The 21,989-nt window shown below is 38.9% G+C and overlaps 1 protein-coding gene across 7 annotated transcripts in view; it reads left to right on the forward strand.

Annotated features, from left to right (window-relative positions):
* LDB3 (LIM domain binding 3) overlaps positions 1-21,989 on the forward strand; it is a 112,992-nt gene that overhangs the window by 40,295 nt on the left and 50,708 nt on the right. For 4 of the 7 annotated variants that reach the window (XM_084210669.1, XM_084210666.1, XM_084210667.1 and 1 more), the window contains exons 4-5: positions 9,595-9,670; positions 20,440-20,462. In XM_084210669.1, the coding sequence (XP_084066795.1) occupies positions 9,595-9,670; positions 20,440-20,462 (99 nt within the window). Of the gene's footprint in view, positions 1-9,594; positions 9,671-15,981; positions 16,389-20,439; positions 20,463-21,989 lie in introns of all 7 variants that reach the window. The other 3 variants (XM_084210664.1, XM_084210663.1, XM_084210665.1) reach the window with 1 other exon arrangement.

A 21,989-nucleotide genomic window follows, 5' to 3' on the forward strand; every position in this document is an offset into this window, starting at 1 on the left:
GAGATTGACTGTTGTGATAGGAAAACTTAAGCTCTAAATTGGGGTGATACTGGACATGTATGTGAAGTAGTCACATGACTCTACAGAATATGTTTCAAGGTCATGGAATGCCTTACCAGGCAATCTGTGGCTTGGTTTCACTGTTGCAGTACTGGAAGTAGAACTGATCTCGCTTGTTTTATCTGTAAGGCTATGGAAGAAGCAGTGGAATGTGAAATCTTGACGAAAATGCTCCAAGATGGAAAGCTTTTTATTTTTCTAATGGTTCTTGGCTTTCTAGAGCGATTTCCCTGTATTGGTCGTGGCCGTGAAGGTTTAGTGAGCATTGTTTGTAACCTGACATTTAAGACAGTGTTTGCCGCTACTCACGTTTATTACAACACTTTGTTTCCTATGGGCTTTTTTCAGCGGGTGGAACTGCTTATTGTTTTAATTTGGCTATCAAGAAAAGCTGTACATGTGTCAGCACTTGTGCAGGACCAATTGCAAGGCATCAATCATAGAAAAAAAGGAAGTGTTAAGAGCCCCCATTCATACTTGCCTGGCTGAACTGTGGGATTTTGTGATTTCATTTATGAACTTAGTTTTAATTCAAGTAGCACCTGCACTGTTAAAGGCACACTAACGTAGACCTTCCATAAATGTTCAGTGCTGGCCTGAGTGGAGCTCTCCATATTTCACCCATGGCTTCAGGAATTTGTACATGTCAAGTGTTTTTTGACAGCTGCCTTCCCTAAACTCCCTCTTTAATTTGTACCCATCAGCTCAACCATGCTATATTTTCACATAAACCCACAAAATTAGACTGGAAGTCTCACCAGCTATGCCAGAGATTTGATCAGGCAGCCAGAACTTGTTAGTGGCTTGAGCTGCATTGTCTGGCTGCTGAATTCTCTAGAGCCTGCTGTGTGCCTCCCTTTGCTGTTTCTGGGAATCAAAAAGATGCAGACAGGCAAGTGCCGGGAAGTTGAGGTATTTGGACCATGCCTGGAGAAAGGGACCTGTGATCCAGTGATGTGGCAATGTCTGGGACCCTCTAGATTAGCACTGCTTCATTAGGATTAGAAGACAAAGTACATTTAGGAAGTGAATTCTTTTTTGCTGAAGAAAAGAGCAGCAGTGAGAGGAGAAGAAAAGTGTCTTTGGCACTGTGCATTATTACTCAGCAGAACTCCCATGAGGCACTCAGGGGAAACCAGGCTGATACTAATTCCTTAGAAACCACATTGCTTTAAGTGTACTGGGTGGGGGGATTGGTGCTGGTTCTGCTGGACTATGCTGTGGAAAGCTGTGATCATACTCTCTAATGGCCTGGGTTGGGGTGGAAAAAAGACATTGCTTTGCTTTTAGTCTTTTTGTGACCTCCTGGAGTTCAGTTCTCAGTCATTTTTCAGGATCAGTTTCTAATCCGTTACTTGAGCTACACAGCTGCCCTCAGGCATTTTAATTCTAGGCCAGTCAAAGTTCATCTTTAATTGTGTCTGTCCCACAGATATTAGGCCATAAACATTGGATTGTCCAATATTCAGTTCACAGTGAAAAACAAAATGCATGCAAACTAAATTTATTTCGTACAAATGGGTTTCTTTCTTAAATGCACAGTAAATACAAGAGAGCAGCTTTATTTGTCAGCATGTTTCACTGGAGCATCCGCAACATAACTCAAGTAATCTGATCAGCCTTCTTGGAAAGGATTCACCAAATGTACTGGCTTAGTTTTGGAAAGTGCTGTAACATGAGTGTGCCTCATTCTGCTGGCACAAACATTCCTGTGTCACTCTAAGGCTCTGCTTTGGCATCACTCTGTGCTGCTGGAGAGGAGCAGGGGAGGTGGAGACTTCTGTGCAGGGTGCACATTGACAAAACTTCCACCTCCCAGGACATGCCAGTGATGCTACCTTTGCTTTCAGACAGTCACAATTGCCTGTCTTTTGCTGGAAAATCATGAGCTAAATAATTCTTTTCTCTACTGAAAGGGAAATTGTCAGAGGCGAGGCTATGAGAGACTTATGGTAAATATTTAATAGCTTTCCTTTTTTGTGCAGCACCAAAAGATGGCTGATCCTGCAGTATTTATTTCAGGCCTACTATAAATAAAGCATGTGGTGACAGCAAACTGCAAGCAGGGGAAACTCAGTGGTTATTGTAAACTGCTTTCTTTTGTCTCATGCTGGGTGTAGTAACCAATTCTGTGCATGTTTTAGGTCTGCTGATGGGCACATTTAAATCAGAACCAGAATACGGCTGTATTTATGCTCAGAAGGATTAAAAGATGGTATCTGTCCCAGTTCAGGGTAAATTGGAACTATATATACAGTATTGATGAAAGCATGGTCTGAACGAGTTGGCCTATTCAAAATATTAAGCAGATTAGAAGGAAAAAACCACTAATGGTGGATATGACATGCCATACTAGTTAGCTTATTTTGCTTACACGTGTAACTGTAGAACTTTTAAGTCATCTGCCACGAATGGTCAAGGGTTTTTTCCTTCCTTCTGGTGGTTCTGTATGCTTAAAGCATTAAAAAAGACACATCCCGCTGCTGCTACACTGTATTACTGAGGGAGCTGGTCCTCCCTCACTCTGTGTGAAATAGAGGTGATTCCCATTGTGTGCCCCATTGCCTCTGTATGCAGCTATGAGAGGACAGGAGGATTTTTTTACAGATGTCAGGCTGTCATTAGGACAGGACTGTGAGCTACTCTCTGTGAGTAGTAACATTTAGTGCTGCTATTCCCATGGAAAATGAAATAAGGTATCAATGTCAGTCACTGGAATAAACACAAATAGATTCCTTATATGAGCAGTTTAATTTAGTGGATTGCTATTCACACTCCCTGCATAAAGTGTCCTTGTTAGTTTTAGAAAAGAGCCTGGAAACTGTGGATATGTGCCAAGGCTTTAAAGGGCAGAGAAGTTTTTGTTGCAGCAAGATTCTGCTTAGGGATTAGAACTGCTCTCAGAGTGCACATCACTTTTTTCTTCCCCCCCCAATACCATCTTAGAGGTGAGTTTAAAATTCATTGTTTTATGTGAGAAGTATTTTCTGGATTCCCTAAAGATAATCTCCATGTGAATTCTTTCACATATTACATTTCACTCACCATGGAAAGGTCAAGATGGGTACCATGGGCCCATCTCACCAAAGTCAGTGGACTGACACAGTTTAGTAAATAAATGTGGCAGTTGTAGTCTTTCAGACAAACAGTTCCTGCCTGCTTTCTGCAAGGAGGAAATAGACACGGTAGCCAAAATGTTACAATAGACAGCAAGGTCACAGTCTGTCCAGGCTGGGACCTTTTCTTGTTAATGCTGATTAGCTTAAGTACAGTCATGGAAAAATGTAAATTACACACTTAAGTCTGATTGGAATGGTTAAAAAAGTATTTTTTAGAAGTGGAATGAGGAACTTTTTAATCAGGTAAAACACTGAGGCTTTACTAGATAAGTCTTGTAAATGTTATTTGTGTCTATGGGTTTTTTGGTTTCATTTGGATCCTTTTCACCATGGTGTTTCTTGCCCATCAACCTCTATAAAAGCTGTCTGCCCTAATTTTTTGTTTCACCAACAAACTCTTAATTATTGGCAACCCATTGTTTCTTGCAGTGATAACCAAGGTCTGTTTAGCCTGGCTGTTGGACAGCTCTGTGCTGTGGTTGCTGGAGCACATCAGTGCTGAGCACTGGGCACATTTTTTCTGATGATCTTAAATGAACAAGTCTTTTTATTATTTATATGTTTACCTTCAGTAGAATTTTTTTTAGCATCTCTCAGTAATTATAAGTAATCAATCTAATTCTTAAATCATTAATAATAAATAGTTATGCCAAACTTTAGGTTCCAAGTGAGCTGCTGTATCTGAAGTTTTTATGCTATTAAGCCTTGATCCCTATGATAAATCAGACTGCATTTCAGTTTTTGATTCCGAACCGACATTGTCTATATCTAGACAATGCAAATTGTGCAATTAACCAATTTATGTGAGACTAGTGGCTTCCTATTTATGATCCATACCAATTTTTTGAATATTTCAGGAGTATTGTGGGTTTGTCTGCACTGGGCTGCACATAAATTTGGTATAAATTAATGTATTTCTTCAACATTGTTAATGGCAATAAACATACAAATTCAACCATGACAGCATAAACAAGTTTTGTAATGAAATTACATTTCCTTGGTCAGAATTCACATTTTTTTATGGCTTACCCAAGTTTTCAATAGCAATATGTAGAGGAGAATTTTGGAAATGGTTTAAAAACAGTGCGAAAAGTTTTCAATAGCAATATGTAGAGGAGAATTTTGGAAATGGTTTAAAAACAGTGCGAAGACAAGAAGAAGGAGACAGAGAAATAACCTGCCTGAGTAAAGGTATCTGCACTCCTTGGAGGTTAAAGGTGTCCACGCTCCTTGGAGCTTGCTGTGTATATTGGGTGAGTGCCAGGCATGTGCTCAGCATTCATACTTGGTACACTGTGGATAGCTGTCACCCCCAGGGTAGAGCTGCAGGGATACTGGATAGCCTCCCTGTTTGCCCATAGAAGCTGCTGGGATGGAGGAATTTTAGGGTCAGTACCAAGTCAATTAAGAGCAGATGGAGGCATTGGCAGCCAGTGGCTCCATTCAGGAGGGAACAAGCTGGAGGGCAGAATGTGGAGCAGTTCAGGAAAGGAGGGATTTTCCACAGCAGGGGAGGAGTTAGGAGGATACAACAGGGACTGTGCAGGTGCCAGAGAAGTAGAGAGGGTCAAAGAGAGATCAGGAGAGCCTTGGAAAAACTTCATCTTTTCACATACTGGCTTCAGTTCGCTTTCTTTCCTCCCTTTTGCAAAAATCTCCAAGGCTTTGTCTTTTTCACTTTGCCTTTCTATCCCTTAATGTCTGTGGTTGGCTCTGACTCAGATTCCTTTTAAGGGAAAATAGGTATTACCTACTTCCAAACCGCTTTTTTTATTGGATAGCTGCTCCCTTTTGGGCTGATACCCTCTATGCCTAACAAGCTTTTGTCTTTATGGTACTGTGGACATGAACATGAGGTCTGGAAAGTGTAATTGCCCAACTTGCAATCTGAGTGAAACATAATGCAGGGAAATAAGTAGTGAATCAGTCATCCAACCAAATGCTAATGTTTGCATTTGTCATTGATCTGTAGAGAGCAAAAATGCTGGTGGAAGTATTTTTCAATTTTATTGCAGGCTCAGATGATACCCTGGGAGAGGGAAAGCAGGTCTGATCCTAGGCCCTGAGTGATCACAGTTGTATTTGATGTACTGTGAAATGTTCAGGGCTTTGTCTTTGTGATTCTTACTGCAGTCACTAAGAGTGACAGTGAGAAGTCACTAAGAGGGCTTGATGCTGTCCCAGGCATCAAGCCCTGGGACAGAGAATTACACCATGGTATCATGGGATTCAAGATTTTCTGTGCAAGATTTAGAAACAAGTAGCAGCTTTTGTTTGGCTGCCTAATTCACTGGTCAGCTGAAAATTTAACTGGCACATTCATATCTTAGCACTTACTAAATGGACACCTCAAATTGATAACCGTAAGTAATACTTTATCTTTTTACATCTCTCCTAGACACTCCCATCATCATTCCAGCAAATTTTCAGGGATATTAATGCATTAAAACATATTATATATATATCAGAAGCGCTATTCTACATGTTTTGTTTTACATCCTGCTCTGTGCTTACCTGCTCCACTCCAGAATGCCTCCATTTCAGCTAGGTGATAGCTAAAGTATGCAAAATTTTTAACTCTAATTTAATCTGTTTTATTACCTTTCCATGCACTTGATGCCTTTTCATTTTCTAGAAGTTGAAACACTAGGATACAATTATTAAGATATTCAAGACGTGGTAAATAAGTGCTCATGTGTCATAAAATGACAAATGAAAAAGCGTACTGTAAAAGAAGTGTTGATTTTAGTTGTCCTGAGAATTAGTAAAGATAGACACTGACTGGTGAAGATATGAAATAGAAAAAAGCCCCATGAAGATGAAAAAGAGCTATTATCTCTTAGATCAAGTCACCTCTTTTCAAGTACAATATTGTGCTCCCCTGAGGATGCAATTTAAACTGATAGAGCATCACAGAACTCCTTTGCAGCCTTTTCTTCGGCAGGCAGTTGACTTAGGCAGCAGTTGCACTTCTCAGTGCAGTTGACTTGAAATAAACCTTTGTTGTGAGGACAAAAACACCAGGATTGAAGTCAAGTGCTCTTCAATTAAAGACCTATTTAGGTGGGGACGAGTAGAAATTCTAGCAGTGATTTGAGCAGTGCTATCAAAAGCGAACTGCTTTGCAAAACTACATCCATCTTGGTTTTGAACTTCATTAAAAAACAGAACTAGCACTGAGGGAGAGAAGAGGTGTATCTGTGGCAATGAGAAGAGTTTAAAAAAATACGAGAATTATGTATTTGGTAATCATTAGAACTGTTCCAAGTTTTCATTTTGAAATGAGGTTTTTGTTTCCATCTTTAACTTGGAAAATGTAGAAGAAAATGTCTAAAAGTTGAAATCACATTAAATGCCTAAGAAAAAGAATCCTGATGAAAAACTTCAACATCAAATCTAAAATTATCACAGTCATCTGTGAAATGTGGGCTTTCACCCTTCTCATAGCCCTACTGAGCAGGCACACCCTCAAGTATTTGGAATAAAATAATTTTGCAATCGGTGGATTAAAATGTATACCTGGACATAAATGTTTGCTCTAGCACCATCGTCACTTGAAAAGCAAACTTCTGTTGCTGCAGGATTTGATCAATCTAGCAAGAGAGGGAGGAAAAAAAGAATGTTCTGAACTTGCAGATGTTTTTCCTGGAGGAGTAATGACTCTTATGTAAATAATCACTTTATTCTGCCAGTGCATACAATTTCATTCCACAAATTGATTTCACCTCTTGTGCCCTTTTCTCTGGTGCAAGCCTCTGCTAGATCTAGAACGCCTCATTATGCTCTTTTTAAATATCAAAGCTGTAAACATCCAAGTCAGAGCTGTGTAGGAACATCATTTTCAAGCAACATCTTGAAATCTTCAAGTTGGTGTCAAATACAAATCTTGGCTAACACTGTGAATGACAGATGTATTTTATCACTATTGTGGAAGAAATGTAGCTTTTTAGCATCATCTTCTGCGGGCAGGTTATGAGAGAGGAAAAACTAAACATACTCCAAACATCGGAAGTGACAGAATAGTCTGGAAAATAAATTCTTTTGCTGCAATACAACTGTTTTCCAGTTAAGCTTCAAACATGCAGTGTGTGGTTGTTTGCTTGACCTCTGTATGTGGCAAACCGCATTTACAGTGTTGAGCAACTCTGGCACTAAAATTCATCATCAGTGAGCAGAGCAGGGGGACACTTAACATGGTATGCCCAGGGCCACCAGTGTCACCTCACAGAAATAACTGGGTGTACTCAGAAATTACAGTAGTGGAAAGAGGAACAGAATCATCCCCTAAATCTTTGTGTGTTCATAAACTGTCTCTGTCAGTTTTCAGCTACCCTGTTTTATGAGCTGCAGTTGATTTTTTTTCTCCTTTTAGCTGTCTTTCATGATACATGTGCATGTCTCATAAATACAATTTATCGTTTCTCTTTTTAAGCTAAAGTGGTTGGAGGAAGAGTATGGCATTCATTCCTGAGGGAAGATAACTTGCCTGAGGAAAGTTTGTTTCAGGCAGTTAGTGAGTAGCTCTTATTCTTAGAATTTGAAGGTATCTGTTTCTCAGATAATTATATCTTGGGAGTATATTGTGATGTATTTCAGCTGTGGGTATGAATTAGAGTTTTCTAGCCCGTTGTTTCAGGAATACTTTGTCAGTGAATTTCACAGGTTAATTACACATTGTTCAACAAAATGCCAGTTTTCATTGTTTTCTCAGAATGCATTCCTTTTCATAGTACCTGCTTGTAAGGTAGGCATCTGTTACATCAGCTTTGTTTTCAGCTCTCAAAGTAGCAAAATTTCTATACCTTCTAAGTGGAAATCTTCCCATTCCTGTAAGGATTACTCCTTTTTCCTAGGTGGTCTTTTTTTGTATGTTCAGTACAGCTTATGGAAAAAAATGTTAAGTGTGGCAGCTAAAGTTAAACCCAGAGCTCAGTGTGAAGCTGGGTATTAATGCAGGGATTGCCGCTGGGGATGAGCCCTGTTCCTGTTGAGCTCAGCTTTCCCTCTCTGATAGATGCCCCTGGTAAGTATTTCAGAGGAAGGTGCAGCACAGCCCTCAGTAAGGAAATAATGAACCTCACACAGAAGGTCTTTTGAGCTGTGCTGTGAAAAATGAGAGTCTGTATATTTACTTATTATACCCAGTCTAAAGCAGCTCTTGGGATTTTTTTCTTGTTAAGTGTAACTGTTTGATCCTTTCTGATACTCTGCTCTTCTCATAGTCTCAATGATGTCTTGTAACAATGAGTTTCACCTCAGGTTAATCAAGTTCTCTAGAAAAAGATGTTTTCCTTTATCAATTTTATATGTGTTGTCTTTTCAATTTCATTCAATGTCCACAAGAGTAGTTTTATTTCCCTTTTTCTACCATTCATTATTTTCTAAGCCTCTGCAACGTCTTCCCTTCTTCATCTCCTGTCTAAAGCAAACAATTCCAAATGTTGTAGCTGCTTCTACTTGATTTGTGAGCTTTTAAGTATTTTTATTTCATTTTTGTACCTGTCCTAATTTTGCAGTGTACTTTTAAAGATGAGAATTTGAGGCACCAGCCTGATCTGTAGGTTGGAAATAGGATATTACTTGTATAATTCTCATTCTTTTGACTCTTTTTGGTTTTAGTTTCCTTTTTTCTGGTGATCCCATATGTACTGGAACAATTTCAGGGGAACTTCCACCACTAGGCAGATTCTCAAAACACCTCCCACAACATCATCTTCACTTACCTGGGCATAGTAGAAATGCTTCAGGTGACATGTGCCACTGTGCTCTCTTTGTTATTCCAATGAAAGGGCAAACTGTTTGTTTTCAGAGCATTTTTTTGGCTTTTTAAATGGTCAAGGATATATATTTGTCAAATACAGGTGAAAGACAGGCACCTGGAGTGGCCAATTCAGTAGTGTTCTGCTCATTGTGAAACTCAATTGTCTGAAGTGAAGCCCAGGTTTCTTCCTGAAGAGAGGTTTAAGTAATTGCAGTTATAGTTGTACAGTTGAGGCTATTAAATAATAAATAATAATCTTCTGAGGAGTTATCTTGAGATGCCTCAGCACCAAAGTTTAGCCTCTGCATTTTAAAACACCTCTAAGTCTCTTTTTCCAGAGTGCTGCCCAAACTTGAATTTATTTAGTTGAATTTATCTGACTTTCCTATGAAAATGCAATTTGTCACAAGTATTGGAAAGCAGATGGTCTCCAAAGTCACAGGTTACTTCCATAACTAGTGGATTTTCATCATTCAGAGAAACTTTCTCAAATTTTTTGTCTCATTTAATACCTTTGTAAATGAGGATGTAGGACAGAAAAAGTCTAGACTATGCCTGTCAGTCCTACTGTAGCAGCTTTTTGGCATGAAATCAGAGCTGAAAAATAGGAGTGCAGATTGCACATCTCTTTTATTTTCTTTTTTTAATCCCCAGATCTAAACGACCAGTGCCAGTTTCAACCACAGCTCCCAGAATTGACTCTCCCAGGGCTGTAATTCCCCATCAGAAGGTAAGTGACACATTTCTCCTTGGCCAGAGTGAATACCGTTTCTATCTGCTGTGGTGAAGGTAAATATCTATTACAGGAAACAGCTTCTGCCTGCCTCAAATAATTAAAGGTTGAGTGAATGCACAGGCATCAAAACTGCTGCAAGGCAATGTATTAGTGATTTGTATTTTGCTAGTTTTTGATTAGCAGGACCAATACATCCACCTGTTGTCTGATGTGATTTGGTCTAACCAATTCTGAGCAACTGTTTTCATCTTAGCAACAAGAAGCCACTAAAGATTCTCAAAAATCTACATTTGCTTTCGTAGATTGTTGGGAAGAACCATTAGACTGTGCCTCAATCTATCCAAATCCTGGCTGCAACTGAAGTGACACTGATTTGGAAAGAGGACGTGAGGGCATTTGAAAACTCACATCGTATAGTGTTCTTATCATGGTGTTCAGAAGACCTGAGAATAAAAAATAAAGAGGATAAGTCAATTTAATGAATAACAGCAAGTGGCAGAGGAAATGAATGGCTTGGCTTCCATTGTCAAAGCACATCATCTTTCATAAAATAAATGTTCATTTTAGAATAAACACTGACTGTACCTGGCAACCCATCTTCTCCATCTTTGGAGACACCGAGGGGCAGGAGTACCTAAAAGATGGTGTATATATCCCTAACTTCAAGGTCTGGGCAGAACATTTGTATTGCTGTTGCATTTGATTAGATAAATGGACAGGAGCTAAAGTTTCCCTTGCTGCGACTTATCCCTGCTGTCTGTGCCAGTTTCATTTCTAGCATGCATATAAATAAAAATCACCAAAGATCAAAATACGTAGGGAATTAGATGATTTTCTTCTGGTTTTGGCAGTTCTAACATCCATAGATCAATTTTAAGTAAGTTTTATAAACTCTATGCTTTCCAAATTCAGAGCAGAGGTGTTAACATCATCCCTGAAACTGCTGCAAATAGGTTCAAAATAGCAGAAGAAAATGCACCTGGGGCGAATAATTTGATTCAATTTTGTTTTGTGAAATTTTAAATTAACCTGACTGGCCATTTATTAGTTGAGGCAAAAATTGTTTTTTCAGACTGGATCTTGTAAACTTTTTTGGCAAGGGAAGATGAAATTAAGAATTTATCTTGCTCAGAGTTGTTTCTGTTTATATCAGGATTTTATAAGTTATTTTGGAGGAACTTATTGCAAGAGTCAACAACAGTACTGTGAAATTCCTAGAACAAAAGCAATGAATCATTCTTTTGGTTAAACTGGTGTTTGACTGCCCCAGCAAAGTGATAGGGACAGGAAACGGAAGGAGTTCTCATTTTCCCTGAAGACCCACCCAGAATGCTGTCAGTGTCAGTGTACTCAAGGCAGTGAGTAGATGTGTCTCATCAGAGTTATTCACCAACATGAGATTGACAGCTACCTTTTGGGGCTCTATAGCACCTGCACAGGTATGAAAATTTTTGTCTCCTTCCTCCATAGGCACATAAAGACCCCTTGGCATGAAAGCCATAAAGACACTTTACATTTCCTATTCTAGCCCTTCTGAGAGAGATGAGGATCAAAAGACTCAACCCATTTTCAGAAGCTTGCTGTCTTATGTTTGAGAATTCTGTGCAAGGTGCTCAGTAAAGGTTTGTAGGAGCTGCTGGAGGCAGCCTTTTCTGAGCCTTTTCTGAGCTAGCTGCAGGAAGTACCAGCAGCTGGAAAAAAGCTTTAGTGGAACCTTTTTAGAGAAAAGGGTGGCATCCAGGGGAAGGTATGGTGGGAAACAGGTTATCCTGTAGTATTCAGGAAGATCTTAAGTGTAGGGCCTTTCACCCAGAGGAAGAGGTAACATCAGAGTGCTGGACCCTTTGCAGGTCAAGAGGAATGACACTTGTGTCACTTGTCTACACTAATAGTAAGTTTTAAGTGAAGAAGAATTATTCTCTGGGCATTGTTTGGAAGGAAAAAAGGCACTGAGCTCTCAGAGAAGTCTTAAAATCCAGAAGATACTTTACTGATAGAGGTAGTGTAATGCCTCTATCAATGATTTGGCAGTAAGCTGTGTTACAGTAAATACGCTTAAAAAGCAAGGTTTCTTTGCTTGTCCCTTTATTATTTCTAGTAACAAGTATCACTGTACAAATGAAGAATTCTGTGACACACAGGCAGAAGTCACCTCCACACCTCTGCTTGACAGTGTTTAGATAGACTGATGGTTCACATTAAATGATTTTGATGGTATTTTTTAAAAATCAGCAAAAGACTGCATTACAAGACAGTCGTGACAGTGTCATCCTCATACATCATGAGAAGCTTTCCTCACCCTTCTCTGGTTAAGGTTAAGGCGTGGCAACATTAGCTAAACAATCTGCATGTGCAACTTCAGTGTCTAGTTAAAACCATAAATCTCTTGTACAATACTGCTGATCTGATTGCAGCTTCCACTAATTTTCAAGCATGCACTTCTTTCACTGTTCATTGGTTTTTTTGTTGTTTTTATTTTTGTTTTAGGGAAATAAGCATACTTTTTTCACAAAGATCAGTCATTCTTTCACAAAGCTGATCAATGTTATAGATGATACAGGTTCTGGAACCATAAGTATGTAGGGCTATTATTGGAAGTAGGGTTTGATTGCTTTTCAGTTTCAGTATACCTGACATAAATCTCAAACTAGAAACAATTTTCATTTAGTTTAGTCAAATATTTTTGATTTAGTGAAGTCTTTTGCACAGGTGGGGCATAGCTGGAAGAAAGGGCATAGTTAATGTTGAAAGCATTCAAATAACAGTAGGAGTAAGCTTGAGTCCAAGGATTTAAACTAAGCCATCAATCAGTCAGTGTGTTCCTGCAGCTCTTCAGACGGGACACAACACAAGTGAAGATTCACCTCAGTGCAGTTCAGAACATTCAAGCTGGTGTTTTAGGGCTAAGCATGGCTTTAACATTTGTTCATTTGCATGAAGGTATTGACAGCCTTGTTAATTCTAATAATATGGCTATGTGTTGTGCTTTCTGTGAAACACTTCTGACAACACTTATTTTGGAGTCCCAGTGAGTGAGCATCTTGTCATACTTACGATTTGTTTCCTGCCAAATTTGGGAGCCTATGTGTCTAAGAGAAAATAGATAGGGATGACTGACTTTTTGAGTACAGGATGGAGACGCTGGCTCAGCCAAAAGCAGTCTGATCATGTTATTGCACAGAGTCATTCAGTGCCATGATGCCTCCATTCCCTTTATCCTCTAAAAAATTTAGAGCAACAATTGCTTCTTGAGAATGTTGGGTGATGGTCAAAATCACTGGTATACTGTTAAAGTTGTTCTCTCTGAAGTGCAAGAGGTGAGTAATGACTGTAGGGTCACAGCAATAGATAAATAGAGAATGATTTGTCAAAGGGAGAGAACCTGCAAAACCTGGTATTGTATCTCCCAGTCTAAATGTATTTCTCACTTCCCTGATACATAAGAAGGAACAGTTGCCTTTCATAGAAATTGGATTTTTATAAACAAATAATAATACTTCAGAATGGAAATTGAGCTGATTCCTAGCTGATTCTATTTCAAAAGGTTTGAGACTTCTCTACATTTATCAGTTGGAAGCTCATTCCCTGACATTACGCGGTTTTCCTCCCGCAGTAAGGGACTGCTGCACGAGCCCACATCTTTCTGAAGGGAAGCCCATTGCTCAGTGTCAGAGCCTCCTCTCCTGGTCGGCTGGAGGGGTAGCATCTGACTCCCGGAGCTGGAAATGTCAGCTTGCTTTTCCAGCCACTGAAATAGAATGGGATGAGAGATGGGGAACAGGGAAACGTTTGTTATTGTTGGCTGCATTTCATGTGATGCAATGCTGAAAGCTCAGTGCTGCTGCTCAGTGTTAGACATTTGCCCTTCACAGTCAGAAATGGGTTCTGAAATTCTGCATTGATCTGATTTTGACACTGAACTGGAGACAAAAAATAATTCTACAATATTCTCCCAGCAATAAACTGAATCAGAGGTTTTTTGTTTGTTAGTAAAGGGAAGAGCTAAATATGCTGATGAGGGGGCAGTAATTATTTAGAAGTACAGCCACTCCCTTAGACACTTGCTGTCTCATCCATTTTTTCCCTCACAACACAGGGAAAATAACTACCCTAAAACTATCCATGATATGAACTCAATATGGAGATTGCTAACCTGGTGCTGCTGGCTTCTTAAGAATTCTCATTCTGATTTGCCAGTATGCTGGTATTCCAGCTAGAGATCATTTAAGGAGCAAAATCATAACTCCATTTGTGCCAAAAGGGAGCAAAATCATCGGCCATCATTTTTTACAGCTGTCCTTGTAATTTTCCCTTTGCCTATTGTTACTGTCCAGTAACACCAAGACTATGAAAATGCATTAAGGCTAAGGAAATAAGTGGCATTTCTCTCAACAGCAGTTGAAACGGATACTTTACAATCAGCTCTCCTTGCATGTCCTTTTATCTTGGGGTGTAGGAAGAAACCCACAGTTAACTAAAAGCCACAGAGTTTTCAGGGTAACAAATGAATATAACTCCAGCATATCCTTTTCTTCTCTATTACATCTGTGTTTATTTTTTATTTAATAATTGTTTTGTCCCTCTGTGCTGGCATGTAAAAATGGTTTGCCCAAGTGATTACTTAATTTTTGAACATATTTTGCCTCTTTTTGAACACATTTTTAGAGAGAAGCCCTGTTTTCTGTTTTCTTAATGATATCCAGAAGTTTTCAATAGGCCACTGGAAGGGATCGTTGTTTGCTGTTTTCAGTTTTAGGGTATAATAACCAAAGTATGTATTGCAAATGTATTTATTTAAAAAGACATGGTCTGAAAATGCTTTTAGGATTATCTGTTTCTACAGCCTCAGGCAGCTATTAATGCCAGCTAAAATCTCTTCCTGTTTATCAATAAGAAAAATTGTCTTAGTTAATTTTATCTCCCTTACATTTTTGATTCAGCATGTCTTAAATGTGTTTAATGTTATGATTACTTATATCCTTAGACCTTTAGGGGTTTTTTTCAATAAATTTTAATTAATCAAGGCATATTATCTTGATTTTTTTTTCAAATGTATGCTCCCTAAATTTATACATGCAATATAGAAAAATCCAAAAGGGCAATAAAAATATTTTTCTTGTGAACCATAGTATCAAAATTAGTAAATTACATTAATGATAACCAATTCTAGCGAAAGCATAGAATCAGAGGCCAAATTATTCTCAGACTTGTATTTCATGCATGGTGTTAAAGATGATGGTTGCATTGCTAATGAATGAGGCGAAACATTCCACCACCTGCTCTTGAACTGGCTATTATCAAGGCCAGATTGTGGGGTCCTTTCCTGCTTCAGGATGATGTCCCCTGTCAGTCCCTGTCCCCTGAGCTGGACTGCAGCAAGCCTCTTAACTGTGAGCATTTTTCTTTTTTTTGATATCACCCCTTATTTTGGTTTCACTAAGGTGTATTTATAGTGAATCATTTATGAAAACTCAAGTATTGGACTGTGTTTTTTCCAGGATGAGTTTTTGGCAGATTGTTTTGAATCTGAGCACCAGCACAGACTTCTATGGGTATAGGTAATGTGGGAGAGATTCATTTGGGTAAGGCAATACCTGCTGCTCTCCCAGTCAGGAATATTATCTGGGACAGGGCTGTAGGATCACACACACTCTTACATTCTCAAGCACACATTCCCTCAAGTGGAAGTGAGGCAGGAATGATCAGCATGGGAGCAGCCTCTCCATGGAGCAGTACCTTTTCTTGAGTCCTGTTGGTGTCTCTGCTAACCCTGCTGCATGGCCTGATCAGCATGAACCAGAGCCCAGGAAAGCAGTGCATTATTTCCATAACCTGAAGTGCACTCACAGACAACAGAATGGTGTGGTTTAGAATCATTGTGTCTTTATAATAATGGCATTGACTTCTATGGTTATACATGATCTAAAATTATTCTTACCTCAAGACATTTTTTTTAAGATTTCTTAATTATCCTGGAAATTAATGGACAGTGTTGCCTTAATATGTAATTATTGCTGTGAGGTTGACTAGTAGCAAATGCTCTCTTAATGTTAAGCTTTATTTGTTGATTTCAACTAAAACCTAGTAAAAAAATGCCTGAGTTGGTTTTGCTTTCCTTATTTTGAAACAATGCATTTCTTCGTTGAAAGTCTTCCCTGAAAGTTTGAATGCTTTGGCCCCAATCTATTTATTGCTAGTTTATTACTATGTTTACAGCATTAATTGCAAATATGTTATTTTGCATGTGTTCTATGATTGCTCTTTTCTTTTTTTTCTTTTCTTGGCCTGCATGTTTGCTACTACAGGAACCTGCTTGGGAAATCAATGGCAACAGAACAACCTTCAGCCCTCTAACTAACACGGCGACTGGGCCTGTGGGTAGTGTTTTAGCAACCAATGGAACCTTTTCAGGCTACCTCAACCAGCAAGAGATCAGCCTTTCAAATAGCTCTACCTACCTAAAGACTACCACAGTTAGACCTTCCATGTCCTCTCAGTCTGTGACTCCTGACATTTCACCAGCCAAGAGCCCGTTAGGTTCCAAAGCAAGCCCTGCTTTGGCTGGTGGCAGTAGCCCTGCTCACCAGCTGAGCCCTGCAAGGCAGTATAACAACCCCATTGGCCTTTACTCGGCAGAGACCCTGAGGGAAATGGCTGAGATGCATAAATTGAGTCTCAACCGAAGGGCTTCAGAAGGTGGACTTCCTAGAGGGTAGGTAACATGGTAACATCTTTAATTATTTCAATAAGTAATGAACTTGCTGCGCAGTGAATGTAATGGTGCTTACCCTATTGTGCATTGTCTAGCAATCATTATTAAAGTCTGGATCAATAATTAAATTTACCAGTAGCCCCCAAAACATACCCACATTGCCATTACAGAATAATGGTTGTTGGTATGTGATGTGCAGCATGGATTGGCAATAGTCAGCAGAGCATGAGGGGGAACACTAGGACTGAAGTAACTGTACTCATCTCAGGGTTGTGACACTCAGCATTTCTAACTAATGCATGGAGTCTCAGAGAACCAAGTATTGCTGTCAGACATCAGAGCAGCTGCTATAAACCACACCTGATCTTTGGTGCTTTGCTAGAGAGAAATGGCTTTGACCAGCAAATCCAACATACCCAGCTACTGGAGCGTCCTGCTGTAATTCCTGCCTTAATGTGTTGGCTTTCCTATGCAAAATGAGTCAGAACTGCAATATTTTAAATCCTCTGGTTTGAAGAACGTCTTGCATCTGTTAGCTTTAATGTTAACTTTTCTATAACAAAGAATGATCTCCAGATACTGCCCAGATAGTTTGATCCCATGCTGTCAAGGTTTTCCATATTCCTATATTGCAGGTCATCTGTTTTATTAGTAGGTTTGTGAAGTGAAGAGCTTGGACTGCAGGACATGAGAAAAAACAGGGAGAAACAGGTTTTCCTAATTTTTTTGCCTTCATGTATAAATCATCAAGCAAATCTTATTTTTTAGTTTATTTGTGGTTTGGGGTTGTTTTGTTTTGTTTTTTTAATGAAGATAAATTTCTTGTTAGGAGTATGGGGAAAAGTGGTTTTTTGACACGAGGGGCTTGGCTATATAAGGAAAACCAGAAAATTCTGACAGTCCACTCAAGGTCTGATAGCAAATGCATATCTTCAAGTACTTTATATCCATTTGCAGCAACTCTTTGCAAAAATAAAACCAAGAGGTTTTAAGCTGTAGAAAAGTAGGGATATTTCATCCTATCAAAAGAGCATATACACCTGTTCTAAATGGTTCAAGCAATTTTAGATGATTCACTGCCACTTTCTTGAGCACTCAACATTAACAATCCTAACTTATCTGAGAAAATTCTATTCTCCTTTCTCATACTTGATAATTAAGTAAAGCAATTACCTTTAAAAAAATAATTTCAGTTAGTAAGCAAGATCAGCAAAATAAACCTCAGAATACTTGTATCTTAATTTACAGTTTCCTGAAGAATACCAGTTCTTGTCTTATTTCAATATAAAGAGTTTCCTGGAAGTATATCTTGCTGTCTTTTTCTCTGCTATGTTCATAATCTTCCTTAATACCTGCAGAGGTGAGGGTGAAGGGGCTGAATTTTGGATGGCTCAGCATTGTGACTGTTTTGTTATCAGAATTACAACACAGCTGCATCTATCACTCACCAAAGAGAGTCTGAGCCTTTCTATTCAGTTTGAATGAAATTTTAGGGAACTGCTGTCGGCCTTTACTATCTGGAACACTGATGAACAAACAAAAAAATAAAAAACCCTTATCCTGCTGTGCAGGAACATTCTGAAAAGATCGAAGAGTCCAGAAGTGCTAAATAAATGTGTCTTGTTTGGTAACTTCTCTGAGATTTAGAGAACTGTACATCTCTGTTGACATGCAGAGAAAATTCAGAGCTCAATAGTGCTATCATTCCCACTCCCACTTGACTGTTATCCATGAAGAAGTATCTTGCCTCCTGCTCTGTGGAGAAAAACATGGAACCTGTAACTATTTTGGGACTTGGTGACATCCATGATAGTCTCAATCTCACAGTGTGTATATGGGAATAAGGAAGCACTGTGAGCACTGAATAATCAGTGCTGGTCTTTACTGGGAGCATTCTTACTATATAATACAACATGGTTATGATATTGTGGTGCTCCAAAACAGAATTCATTGTGCTTTCACAAACATGCACTTAGCTGTATGGTAAAAGCTGCAAGAAAGTTCAAGCATGAGGAGTGATCTCAAGGTATGTTTCAGCTCTCTGCCCTTTTCACCAGATGATTTAAACTTAATAGTGTGAATTGCTGTTACAAGTTTAGCTAAACCCTTTGGAAAATCCTATCAAGAAGCTGAAATTAATTTTGAGATTACTTCCTTGATCTGTGAAGAATAACAAAGCATCTGTTTGTCTGATACACTTTACGTTTAAGCTTTATCACTCTGACCCAAGGTGCAAAATAAGATAGCATGGTAGGAGTGTGGAACGTGATGTGCTGAAAGCTCTGGAGTGTATGAATAAATATGAACAGTGAGTCATAGTTTGTAACATGCATCTTTTTCATTCCTGTGTAAGTTATTTTTCACACTGTAGGTCAAGGGCAATAAATACCTGTGCCACAAGTACGTGCCAGGTGGCTTGGGTTACTGGCTTCTTACTGTGTGACCTCTGTGAGCAGCAAGTTGGGTGTTCCAGACATGTCCCTATATAGAGTTAAACTAAAATTATGTGTGACTCTGAACTGGGAGGAATTTTCTCTTCACGTCCTAAACATAAGGAGATGCAAAGCTTTACTGTTTTTGAAGGAAGCTATAGCAGCCTCTTCACATCTCAAAAATCTTTACTGAGACATGACTACTGGGCTGTTCTTAGTGTGTGCACATAATGTTTCTTTTCTTTGGACGCATTTTTATATTCCTTTAATGTATTTTAGGGGTTTGGTAGTTCTGCCTTGAAAATGTTATTTTATATGTATGGTAGATGCGTGGATGAGTCAGAAAATTATACCGTTACACTTGGTTTCATTGCAAATAGTGTCCAGCTGTCTCTCATACACCTAAAATGGATATAGGATCACTGATGTGCTTACAGGCTGCAGCTTGTTCCTAATATATTTCTAACAGTTCCTGTGAGGACATTTGGCTTAATGTAGAGTTTATAAAGCTAGAAGAATATTTTCAAATCTGAGAGTCTGACCAGTAGCTGCAGAGGGTAATCTGTGGTTGCTTTACCATGGAAATGCAGATGTGCAAAGCCTTTACTGCAGCTTTGGCTCATTAGAGTCCTCTTAATCATGAAAAGTGCTGTTTGATGAGCCAAGGCAAAAGGGTCATAGGTAGGATATCAGAGGTTCTGCAAGGAAAAAGCAGGAGGGGCCAAATCCACTTGGAATGCCACTCTTTAACAGCGTAGCTTTGCTGTCCAGTATTTTGTATCAGTCCCAGACACAGAAATGCCAGAGCAGCAAGTTGGAATCCTCAGTGGCTGGTCCTGTCAACAGCATTCCATACAGCCAAATAAAAAGAAAAGTTTATTAACTGACCATGGATCTCTTCCTCTTTATTTTGGACAAAATGGGATTAATTAGTCTTCAACCAAGAAAAGAGCTGAACATGGGTATTCTAAGCTGGGGGGGAGAAGTTAAAATAAATAGCACAGCCCATTATTGCTATTTGTGCAACCACCACAAAGAGTTATTGGGAAGAGCACTGTAGTTCAGACTGGGCACACTCTGTTCTGCACTCCCAGCTTTATCAACTGTGTTATGGTGCTTTGGAATTGCTGTGCAAGCACCATCACTGGTTTACACAGAATGTATTCTTTGGATCTTCTCCAGCATGTAAAAGACTTAAAAATCAGTCTTGCAAAACTAGCTCTGAGGTTGGCCTGAGAACAGATGTTATCCCTGAATATTCAGTATCTAAGAGAAAAATATAGTCTCTACCACTCATTTACTATTTTCGGTATGAGAATATACTCTGAAAATCCTCCATTTTTCCCTCTGCTACCTCCTCCCTTCACTTTGGTAGTAGTACTTTTAAGGATGCAGAGCGAAAGGATCATGTTCAACAGTCAGCCAAAATGCCATGGTACCCTACTAAGTCCTGGTGGATCAACTATAATCCCTGCATTTTTTCCTTTCTTAATCATGTTGGCATTTTTAGGCATACATTTACTTTTTATTCTTATTTGTAGACTTTTCTATTCTTATCTGTTGACTTTTTTTCTATGTGGTTGGTTTTGATGTTGTTTGTTCTCTTTCTCTTCTTCTAGGTGATAACCAACACTCCTGCCAAGTTAGTATCACCTCTGTGTAGTGCCAGATATTTGTGTGAAGCTGTGTGTGTGAAGATGTATTTTCTGGGGTAGCATGATCCCCTGTGTTCCTGCTGTGTCTGCTTGCAAGTGCAAATATTTTTTTAAACATCTGCTTGGTGTGGCAGGTGCCCTGCGCTGCCCCTGCTGTCCAGCAGTGCTCCCGCTTGGCGTTTCTTAGTGATGCTCTAATGCTGTGAGTGGAGCTGCCACCTGAGCCTGCCCCAGTTCTTCTAAAAACTTTTAGGTGGTTTTGCTTCTATGGGCAGGTTTAAGTCCTCTTGAATCTTTAAGTCATCTTCATGCCCTCAGAGTTTGGAAAGCGTTATCTGAGCCTTTTTTTGCGTGTTATTAGTAAAGTACTTTTAGCTTCAATGTTAAATTAATTTCTAAAGTCTGCTAAAATTCAAATTTAGGTTGGAGTAAGATACCAATATGGGGGAAAAAAAATCTGTGACGTGATTTACCTTGATAAATCTATTGCCCAAAAAAGAAATAACTATTGACTTGAAAATGTGATTTATCTGCTTTATTTAGGATACTTCAGAGAGTCCTCAGTTTTGACCTTTAGTTTTCTAGGGGCAGAGGATTGTCTCTAAACTCTTGCTTTTTGCCTCTGACCTGAGTGTTGTCCATAAATTGCTGGAGACTGGGTTAAACTGAGTATAAAATAAATAATTCTAATAGTTAAATGTCAAATTTAAACTGACAGTACAAAGTTAGGAGTAGTAGAATACATAGAGTTGAAATAATATTTAGTGCATATAATTTACATTGATCTTGCATTCTCTGCAAGAGAATTGATTTCAGTGAAATGTGGGTGTGGTGATACAAGTCCTTTGGAGTAAAAAATACTAGCCAGTTTACACTAATAATTATTCTGACAAAGTTGTCTTAGAAAGCAGAAGTCACTTTATAGGGTGTTCTTAATCTTACTTGCTTTGGGATTTATTTTTCCTGATTCTTTTGTAGCTTAGGAGAAAGATCCCAGTCATTTTGCAGAGATGATGTCTCTGCAGCCTTACCTCTGCCACTTTGTCCTAGAGTCCAGCACACCTTACAAGCACTAATATCTTCTGTTTGCTTCCAGTGTTAGAAAAAGGACTCAGCAGTTGGCAATCTGTACTTTTTTCTGTTATTTTTAGCGGAATCCCATTAACTTCACTGGTAGTTTTGCCTTGGTGTATGTCATGTGACTAAAACCTCTTCAAAGACATCACTAAAATTGTTTAAAGACCACAAGTGAAAGCCCAGATGACTCCTGCTGCTACCATGAGGGAAGTTTAGGCTGTTCTGACATTAGTAGCTTTGATTTCTGTAACTGACTATGGAAACAAATTGCTTAGAACATTATTCTTTAAAGGTGGCATATTTAACCTCTTTCCTTTCCTTCACACAGTCTTCTCAGATCTTGGCTTTAGAATCTCTTTAGTACTTCCAACAGGATGAAAGAAAGATAACACTAAATTCAAGATCTTGAGGACCTGTGTGTTTGTAATTATCATATG

The sequence above is a fragment of the Fringilla coelebs genome (genome assembly GCF_963513975.1).
Source record: "Fringilla coelebs genome assembly, chromosome: 8".
NCBI lineage: Eukaryota > Metazoa > Chordata > Aves > Passeriformes > Fringillidae > Fringilla > Fringilla coelebs.